This window comes from Gavialis gangeticus, unplaced genomic scaffold (assembly GCF_001723915.1).
Source record: "Gavialis gangeticus isolate Ggan-Ray unplaced genomic scaffold, GavGan_comp1, whole genome shotgun sequence".
In the NCBI taxonomy this organism is placed as follows: domain Eukaryota; kingdom Metazoa; phylum Chordata; order Crocodylia; family Gavialidae; genus Gavialis; species Gavialis gangeticus.
Window position 1 is genome coordinate 23,669,723 of NW_017729031.1, and position 10,758 is coordinate 23,680,480.

The 10,758-nt window shown below is 43.1% G+C and overlaps 1 protein-coding gene across 1 annotated transcript in view; it reads right to left on the reverse strand.

Moving 5' to 3' along the window:
• Positions 1-10,758, reverse strand: part of GPR39 (G protein-coupled receptor 39) — a 170,551-nt gene that overhangs the window by 159,306 nt on the left and 487 nt on the right. The window contains exon 2 of the mRNA XM_019522517.1: positions 9,752-10,754. Coding sequence (XP_019378062.1) covers positions 9,752-10,619 — 868 coding nt within the window. The 5' untranslated portion in view covers positions 10,620-10,754. The remainder of the gene's footprint in view (positions 1-9,751; positions 10,755-10,758) is intronic.

The window sequence follows — 10,758 nt, forward strand, 5'->3', positions numbered from 1 at the left end:
AATTTTAAAAGAAAAGTTTTTTTTAATTAAGGGGGGGGGGAGAAAAACTTTTGCCAATTTCCCCTTTTAAAAAAAAAAAAAAAAAAACACTTAATTTCTGTATCCATCCACAGTGCTTGTGCTGCCTTCCAAGATCTTTGGCTGAGCCACACTTTGGAGTTTGAACAACACTGAACGCTAACAGCAAGGGAGTTACGCCCATTAATCCCACTGATTAAAGTGAAAAGCCGACAAGCGTGCAACATCTGAGACATGTGTTTACCTATACTGGACAATACCAAGGAAAAATATTAGGAAGACTCCTATTGCATTAGTTTTTTATATAGATACCTATATGAGATTAAATGTTTCCTAGATTTTAAGGCTTCTCACATAATTGAGAGCTGAAAATAAGCAGAATCCAGTATAATTTTTCCCTGTTGTACAGCAAGCAGTTTACCAACTGTTACAGACACTGTTACTTTAAATTGGTCTCTCAAGCTATGAAGAGTTTTAGATTTGGCATAATTAGACCATTTCCACCCCTACCCACGCACACACTGGGGACTGCAAAATGGTACCTGGGAAACAAAAAGGGTAGATTAGAGACCAAGAAAGACTAGGGGCCATCAAGAGGTTATTACTGTCTCCATTAAAACTGTAGTGTAATTGCCTTCTGCAGTAGGGTCCTTAAAAATTGTTTCAAACAAGAAACCGATAGTTTTAAAAGCAACCCAACCCCACAAATATTGTAGGCAGAGAACCATGTATTCCTTATGTACATGCTGGGCATTTTAAAGATGTTGCAAGATGGGAAGGATTTGGTGACAGTTTCTCTTACGTGCAGGTTTCATATATATCTACAACATACTTTTGCCTCTGTACCCACACCCCTAAAAAAAAGTGGAAAAAATTCAAGAGCACTACCTTACTCCTTTCATTTCCTCTGCCCCAAGGTTATCAGGAAAAAAAAACCGAGATCATTCCCTTCAGATGATACATATGAGGATATCCAATGCAAGAATACATTCATGTAAAGACACCCATTAGCTGCCTGGCAAAGGGAAACAACACTAGTATCTGCTCTGCTCCATCAGAGGCCTGGCAAGAAGGCACTTGAGACCCTGCCTCTCTGTCTACCCAGAGCCCCTCTGAATACCAGGAGCATTAAGCGGTTTGTCACACCCTCTCCATCACGCTAGGAGAAAGTAGCGCCTGTCATTTAACATCATCTGGTTCTCACTTTCAAACTGTGAGGGTAGCATGCCTGCTGCTATCTATCAATATGCACTTTAATAGAAAGAAGGAGAGCAAGATCACCTAGCATCCTTCACTGATGCATCCTTCCCCCACTTGTTGGCATGGGTAGACAGTAATTAGAGCAAAGGAGTCTTGTCTGACAGTCAAATTTCTAGCTCACCCACTGTGTTCGATATAAGCCTCTGCAGAATCCAAACTGCTAAAACCTCCTAAAAGAATAAAGTTCTCTCCAGACAGTACCCCCAGAGCCAGCCCTTTCCTCAAAAGATGGGTCTGGACAGGGACCTAGGAAGGCACCACCGCCTTCCACCTACCCCCAGACAAGTTTCATCCAACCAAAGAATACAAGGGAGGGTCAAACCGGACAGAGAAGGGTGAATAATAAAACAGAGGCTGCCTCCAGTAAAACGAGGGTGCGCACATGTTCATCATCAAGCCAGACCTCTCAATTCTGGAATTGTGCCCTCCTCCTTTCGGCAGTACATCATTGTCTCAAGCACTAATTTCCCTCTTTGGCACCGTATCACTGCTATTACCCTCTGAGCCTGATGCCAAGTCAAATGCAGATTGCTCACAGATCTCCCTCAGTTTCAAGAGATAGGGCTCATTTGTGGCAAGTTCACAGATGATTTATTGAAGTCCTCACCTGTGAAAATTAAATGCATTATCTATTCCCCTATTGTTTCATACTTCCATTATGCTACATTTTGCAAAATTAAATCTTTTGTTTTCCTAGCTGACATTAAGACCATTATCTTTAAACAATGATTGCTAGTCTGTGAATTTTAATGGAAGAGCGCTTTAATATCTAAGAATTTATTAGTAATTTGGAGCTTTCAATTTGATCCAATGTAGCTCCTTGACTTCCTAAAGGCATAGTTTATATTAGAAACTGAGAATCCAGAGCAGTGCAATGAGACAGTTAAACATTATTTTCTTCTTCTTCCAAGGCAGGCATTAGCATCTCTCTTGAACAGGCAGAGTCACAGTTTTACTGGGTGGCAAGTACACATGAAGAACAATCAGGAGACATGTCAGGGGGCAACCCCCCCCCCCAAAAAAAAACAACAACCACCAGTAACTGCTTCTTTGCAGTGATGGATCTGTTTCAACTATATTTGTGCCACAGCCAGCTCATTACAGGCTAAACCAACCGCAGATTTCTCTCTGGAGTAACTTAAGCATATTTACACCACTAGCCCTTGCTAAGCAGAGAAGGGATGGTTTTCTGAGCCTTTGCATCAGATACAAGAGTAACATATCACCAAGATTAAATCACTGTTACTTTAAACCAGTCTGCTGATCTCTCACTCCCATGAATAACTATTTACAAAGGAAGGAGAAATGGAATTAAAATTGCCAAATCCCCCTTTCTCCAATGTCATTTTAGCACTGGTCCCCCATTTTGTACCATCCCACCCCCTTCTCATTCACTCCCTCTCTTTAACAAACCCATTCATTTTGCTCCTTTGAAAGTTTAAGCTTGCTGGGGCCTTTCAAACACAAATGCACATTACCAGGTAATCAGAAACCCTGTGTAGGTAGGACATAGGCATACCAGGTACATTCACTACCTACGCAGAAGATCTACTGCACACAGGAGAAAAATGAAAGTTATCCTAAAACTCAGGAATACACAGCAGCATGACAAAACCACCTGCAGGCGGCCCCGCATGCATCGAGACACGTATCAGAGAAGATAAGTTTCTGAACATCACGGCCATCATCTCCCCGTCACGTTCACTTGGCTGAGAGATGAACAGGAGAGAATAGATTCCCTCCTGGTGTTTTCCTGGCAGACTTGATTCTACCCTTGCTCAAGTTTTATTAGGCAGCTTCTGCACAGACACTCAGCCATCCTCCCCTCTCTAATCTCCAGCTGAAACCTCGGGAGGAGATACACCCATAAAAGATACCTTTGAAAAATCTCATTCTCTGTTTCAGCATGCAGTGGTAAGACAACCACTTCATTTTTTCCTTCAGCAAAGCATTAAGAAACAGTTTATCCCCATTCGGATATTACTGCAGCAACTCTTGTCTTGGTTTCCCGTGAATGCAATATTCTTATGTCCATATTTGTGCAACATGATTACTACATCTAACAGTCCAACAAAGAGGCTCCCGAGAAAAGAACTGGTCTTCCCTGCTAGTTAATGATGTGCCCAGCACTGTTGTGTTGGACATGCCCTTGTTTTCAAGAGACTTGATTTTTTTTTTAAGGCTTTGATCACTCCTGGCTAGCAAGCCTACGGAGGGCAATATAGAAACACTGTTATTTCTGCCAGCTAGATTCAAAATCTAGAAAGTTGTATTTTATCTGAAGGAAAAAAAAAAAAAATCCAGAGTTTAGTTTTACTTGGAGAATTCAATCACGTGCTCTTATTGCGTGTCGACCAAAGATGACAATACAGAATGGATGCTTCACAAGAACAGTTTCCTCACTAAAAGTAGCTGCTTTTTAGTACAGGACAAGTCACAAGACCTTTGGCAAAACCTTTTCCCCAGAAGTTTTACACTACAATCTTAAAAACACTTGAACTGCATTTCAGTAGAGGGTGATAGAGCTATCTCTGGGATAAAGTCCAACAGTCGTTCGACAGCACATGGCACCAGAAATATTGACTTACAGAACTGAAGGACAGCTTCACCCAGCCGAACATACGGCAAAGCGTGCTATTACCCAGATTTGACAGCCTGGGCAGCAACGAACATTTGTGGAACAAATGACAGCAAGTTTAGCAGCCAGACTTAAGCAAGATCTTTGGCTTTGCAGGTCTCACGTAAGAGGCAGCATTTTATACAATGCTGAGGTACAGGCGCAGTGACTGAACGCAGGTGTCACTAACTGAATCAAAGCAGTTTCTGTATTATATCAGACCCCCGCTAAGTGTATAGGCTCTGACTATATCACAGCACAAGGCAGCGTTGGTACATAGTTTTCTGATTAAATTTTAATCCATACATGCAATTTCTTCTCAAAGAAGGCCTTTCCAGAAAATATATGGGTATGGACATTATAACATGAAAACACTCAGCCTACAACATATGCACCTTCGGGCACATCTCCAGTGGAAACTATGGAGAAACGCGGTTGAGTGAAATGATTAAAGAAATGAACCGTAAGGAGTCAATGGAACCGAGTTTAAAGTACATGGGCTGCAGTTGTAGTCTTCTGGAAACTAATCAATCAAGTTGTTCTTTCAATTTTTGTTCTGTCCCCAAGCTGTACCTTTTTCTGTAAGGAAAAAAAGAGAGACAATTTCCAGCCTATGAAGAAACATCTAATTTTCCTGTAACAGAAGTCCTACCATTGTCAGGTTTTACAGTGCCCAAGTCATCTAGAGATGACAACCACATATTTTTAGCAGAGTAGTTGAAGTAATCTGTCCTCCTGAAAATCCATTTGCCAAGTGCCTTACAAAATATATTTCCTTAGTGATCTTTTCAAAGGCTATTTCGACACACAATACTTTTATTTTGAGCTACACATTAATCTGCCAACACTAGATTGTTCATGGGGAAAAAAAAAAAATCTAAAGTTCTACTTTAGGTTTCAGAGTTTCGTTTTAAACCCCTAGTTTAAAAAAAGCCAACCCAGTAACTCCAAGAATGGGTCTGTCTAGTTATGCTTCGCTTTAATATATTGCTCGGATTCACCTACATGCTTGTTCAAACTGGCATTTTAGAATATGGAGAATGAAAGATTGCTAAGCTGATGAATAGCTCACAGGGCAGCCGTATTTTCCATAATCATTCTAACTAGCTCTTTATATGCCATCCTTCATTGTAATATTTTGTTTATAGCTCTAGATAGATATCTATATCTATATCTAGAGAGAGAGAGAGATTAGTGATGTTTTGTTTCAATCATGGAAAATGATTACACACAGAATACCCCAGAATATCAGCGCGCCTTGTTGATTAGCAGGGAGAGAGAGAGATATCTATAGAGCCTTAGCTTTCTTGCAGACCAGCAGAGCTGGTTCTCTCTCTATATCTATCCACATATTAGTGGCGTTTCATTTCAATCACGGAAAAACGCGGTTTTTGGGTTACTTTTCTAAATCTGAAAATTGGAGATTTGGGTTTTTTTGCTTTTTTTTTTTTAATCAGAGAAAACCAGGATCCCCGCTAAATCAACAAGGCACACTAATATTCTGGGGTACTCTAGGTATTGGACCAATGTTCTTAGCATTCAACTAGATCAACACTGAAAAATAGTACGTGGCAACTCTTTGGAAGAGAGAGACCGCACAAAGCATTATGCACATCCACAGAGCCTGGAGGACACGGACCGTCAGAGCACGCAGGTGACAGTTACCTTGCGAAAGGGCGGCCGTGGTCCGCCACACCTGGAGGGGCGGTACTGTGGAACTGGCATGCAAACTGCTCTGTGCCTCCAGGCGTGGCAGAACCGGCTCTGCTGGTCTGGGAGAAAAGCAAGGCCAGAGAGTGCCCAGGTATGCAGATACCATAGCAGCCAAAAAAGCAAGCTGCAACCCTATTCTAATGAAATGGCTGGGAGCAGCAGCCGCTCAGAGGCTACAGGAGTCCTTTACACCTCCCAGCAGGACACGCGGCTTTCTTAGCAGCTGTTCCACTGGAGGCAAGAGGCTAGGGCAGCCATAGATCACGTCCAGGACAAAGGAAGATCCAAGGTCCAGAGCAGTCCCTGCAGTGCCAGCCTGCACCCACCCCACTCCCAGCACTACAGCTCCTCTGGCAGATGGCAGACAGGCCAGAGCTGAGCAAAGAGCACCCTTTCCTTCAGCAAACAGGGGAGAGGCTGTGGGGGATCTTGTGCTGCTCCTGTCTATGCAGAAGCTGAAATCTCCCACTTTAATGCAAACCCTGTCCGTCCAGCACCTGCCTGAGAACATAAGGGTGCCCAGCTTCTGCTGCTATAGATAAAATGCACAAGAGTTTAAATACTGAACAAAGCGTGATCCATACGTGGCTATGGAGATGCAATATTCATCTAGATTTTAATATGCTTTGCTGGTCATAATGCCTACTGTGCAAAGTAGCTCTTCGACAGACATGCTTTCTATTAATGTTTATATACATACAAAGCTGATGTTTTTATAGCCATGAGACCATAGGCATAAGACCCAAGACAAAACCCCCACATAAACACCAGAACCAGATTCGATTGGCTTCACTCCCAGGAGAAGTCCCAGAAGAGTCTTAAAAGAAGCAGGATCAGGTCTTAAATGATTAAACACATGAAAAATTACACTGGAGATGACAGCAACAAAATTTTTTTTTTGGCAACCCCTCCCCACCATCCAAAGTGCAACAAGCCTTGTAGCACAGTGCTTACATCCAGTGTAACTTCTAGGTATCCACGTTGTAGCCGTATTGGTCCAGAGGAAAAAGCAATCAGGACTCGTAGTAGAGATGATATCTTTTGTTAGACCAACAAGATTTTTGCAAAAATAATTCTTTAATTGCAAGCTTTTGGGCACAAACACCTTTCATCAGGCATAAGAGTGTAAAACTTCTCCTCAGCAGAACTTTTACACTCATTTCCCCAATGCCTGGCAAAAATTTTGTTAGTCTAATAAAAGATCTCTCTACTTTGAGTCCTGAGTACATCTTCTTCTAAGCACACAGCAATCAAAATAGAAAGCTGTATGAAAGAAATAGCACTGTGCTACATTCAATGGCTTTATCAACAACAACAACAAAAAAATCAATTCTTCGATACACTGAAGCAAGGCTGCCATAAATCCACCACCATTGGTGGCCAGCCATCAGAAGGATTCCCCAGGCCTAGTACAAGAAGTGTTATTGTGGCCTCTATACCAATCACTCCTTCTTGCCACCATAGGCAAGGACCTGGGGAAAAAAAGTGGCCAGACAGCACCATTCCCAGCAGTTAAATAACATATTCCTCAGACACTTTAGGATTGAAAAAGGCATATTGCACTGTCAGACTAGAAGTCTACAATTACACCAGATAGTATGATCCAATATTGCTGTCTGTCACCATTAAGTAAGAAGAATTCAGGCCTGGGCAACTTTTAGCTGTACCTACTTTTGTCCTCTTCCCCATCACTCAGGCCTAAGCTACACCCGAGCCCATCTCCATCTTGATTCTTATCTGCAAATTACATTGTAAAGCAATACAGTCAATATTTTTTCTTTATCTACATTCACAATTTGTTTTCATTATTCCCAAACACGGTGCTATAATATGACACTAAAAAAGCATCAGTTCTTCCTTCTGTCTTTCTATTTGGGTTCATCTCATCTTTGGTAGATTTATGAATTCAATTTCTCTTTTATAGAAGTTATCGCTTTTAACAACTAGAAGAGGAAAATGCTACATTATTTTTATTGCTGTTAGATGCCCAAAGACATCTTGCTATATGCTGTCATTTACATTTCACATTAAAATGGGAAATATATTGGAAATGAGCAAAGATTTGTTTTAATTTGACCCATCTGTTAAACAAACAACCCCCCCAAAAAAACAAAACAAAACAGAGCTGCTAAATCAGTCTGTTTAAATTCAGCGATTTGTAAACAATTTGTATGTTCATTTCTTCGGGGTTAAAACTACCCTACAGCAAAATTCTTACGAAACCCACAAATTAAATTGCATTGTATTATTCGCATGGACACAGGCCATGATTTCTTCCTCTTCAGTTTATTCATTTATTTCCTAACCCAAGTTAATTAGTAAGACTCATATTAAGAGCCATTTGAAGTACATTATAGAAATTATTTCAGGGAAGTCACGAAAATGCCTAATGGCTCCAGGAAGCTGAGGGTTCACAGAAGCCGTCAGTTATCAGTGGTAAATTCCCATAAGATAAAGGGTGCGCCAAGTGCTTTAATTTAGCTTTTGAACACCCTTGCCTGTGAACAGCCTCATCCTGACCTACTTCAACTTAGACCTGCACTAAGTAGGAAGCATAATTAAAGGGAAGAAGAAAAGCCAGAGTAATTTAGCTTCAATAACGTGGCTGTATTTGGGTCTTTACCTGGAGTCAAACATGGTTTGAGACGGCATGCGAGGGGGAAAGCTATCTACAGGTACCGGAAAGACCCTTGCACACTGAAGTATGGAAGAGCCAGGCCTTTTAACTGCCTTGCTCTCATAACCAGCTCACATTAGTCATCAGCACCTTCCACCCCAGAAGTTAGTTTCAGTTCCTTGGAGCAGCCTCTAGAATCGTTTAAAATCACTTTCATTCCAGAGGACCCCAAACTCACCTGCGTTAAGACAACGCTGGAGGAAGGAGAGGATTTTTTGAGCAGCACGTGTTAGACACAAGGAGCAATGTTGCAGAACAAGGAGAGTGGCTTGAAGCCTCCTATCTCGCATGCTAAGTCTACAAAGAACCCGGAGGGCGTGTGTTGTCCCACTTTGTCCCAGACCTTTAACCTGACCACAGCGATGCTGTTGCAGGAGCAAGTTAAGCCTCTGCACGTCCCATAGATTTCATCTCAGGATATACAAGGACCCAAGCAGACATGAGTTGCCTTTCACCAATGCTAGTGATCCTAGCTCTCCCCCTCCCCAGCCTTCCCCTCCAACCCTATTCCAAATCAGCAAACTTCTGGAAGGGCCTTCATGAACCACAGAAGACAAGAAGGGTATGCCTAGCTAGGAAAGTGCAGGCCAGCATTAATCCATGCAAGAATTATTTAAATTAAAGGCCTGCTTGTGTTGTATCAGTTCCCTCTCCAGGGTTTCAAAGTGAGCTTCAGAAAGCTGCACAAAACCCCAGCTCTTCTGTGCATTTCACACATTCAACGGTTCTATTATTATTATTTTTTTTGGCGGCTTGTATTGTATTAAGCAATCCAGCAAAACAAGAAATTGCTGTAATTCAACCAGGACATGATTAAGAGTACCTCCAAGAGCCTCAACAAGATGCAGAGGCAACATGGATCACAGACTGAAAAGATTCTGAGTTGGCGAAATGACAACTTGATTAGTTTTGGTCTGACAAATGTGGCGAGACAGATAATAATCAAACATAATTTCAAGGTTATGGGCCTTCAAAGGAGACCAAAAGAAAAAAAAAAAATATCAAGGAGGGCAATAGCAATCTGAGAGACCAATCCCACCCTCCCAGCAGTTCTGCTAACACTCAGATGCAGGACAGGAGCAGTTGACAAAAGCTGCACAGCATACTAGCCTTGCTAGGTGCAGTTCTGAACTACAGCAACGTGCATCCACCTGGAACACAGATTTAGATCACACCGGTCATTTTGCCTGCATCCCAGATCAGCTACAGATACTAAGCAATTCTAGAGGGAACAAAATCCACCAGAAACAAATTGTAACCATGTTTCCTCATCATATAAATTAGCCAAAGCTCCATGTTAGCACACTTAGATTTTTTTTTTCCAGACTCAACCTAGCTCCACGCAACCCCTTGGGCAGCCCAGACAGACACGAGAGGCCTCTACCGCACCGATGCTCCTCTGTGCCCCATGGTCTTACTGCTACTGCCGTTTCTTCCCATCCCCGAAACATAAAATGCGTCCTTACCTAGGAAGAGGATGATCTGTCTCCTGGAATTCTTGCTCTCGGCACTCTCGTTTGTCCTTAGGTGCTGGTTTTGAAGCCCCGATCCTCCTCTTACTTCAATGGTGCCCTGCTTCCGTATCATCAGGGCTTTCATCATGCTGCGGCACATGAAAGCCACAGATGCCAGCACCAAAACATACACAATGAAGGCGCTGAAGATGCTGGACTGAAAGACAGTCCACTTGGAAGAAAGGTTGGTGCATATGGTCATATTACTCCTCCACTCGGGCATGTGGTGCCTGCCAGTCGGCTGGGTGCAGGCAGTCACTCCTTGGTGGCCCTGGATAATTTCCAAGGGGTATTCTGTGCCCATGGCAAAAAGCAGAGGCAGGGCCACCAAGATGGAGGTAACCCAGACAAAGGTGATGAGCAGCTTCACCTTGCGGGGCCTGGAGCCAGCTTTGAACTTGAAGGGGTGGCAGATGGCAGTGTACCTCTCAAAGCTGAGAGTGGCCACGTGCAGCACAGTGGCATAGCTGCAGGCCTCAAAAAGAAAGCAGTACAGCTTGCAGGCCATGTCGCCATTTGGGGTGGAGAAGGGGCTCCAGATGGTGCTGTAAAACTCCACGGGCATTCCCAGCAGGATGACCAGGAGGTCCGAGCAGGCCAGGCTCACCATGTGGTCCGTCACTTCCTTCTGCAGGTAGCCTTTCTGCTGCAGGATCCTGGTGGTTTTGATGGTGATGCTGTTCCCCATGATTCCCGCCACAAAGATGACGACATAGATGACGGCCAGCACGATCTTAATCCACAGAGCCACCTCAAACTCTTGCACGTGGCTGTGATCGATCACATGAGAACAGTCTGACTGGCCACTCTGCCCAGCCATGAGCAATCCCCTCCAAGAAAAGAGCAAGAAACTCCTATTTCCTTGAAGCAGCAGCAGCAAACGGCTCTTCCCCAACCCCTCCTTCTTCCCCTACACCAGCCAGTGCACTCAGGCTGCAGTGGTTACAAGCCACACCTGA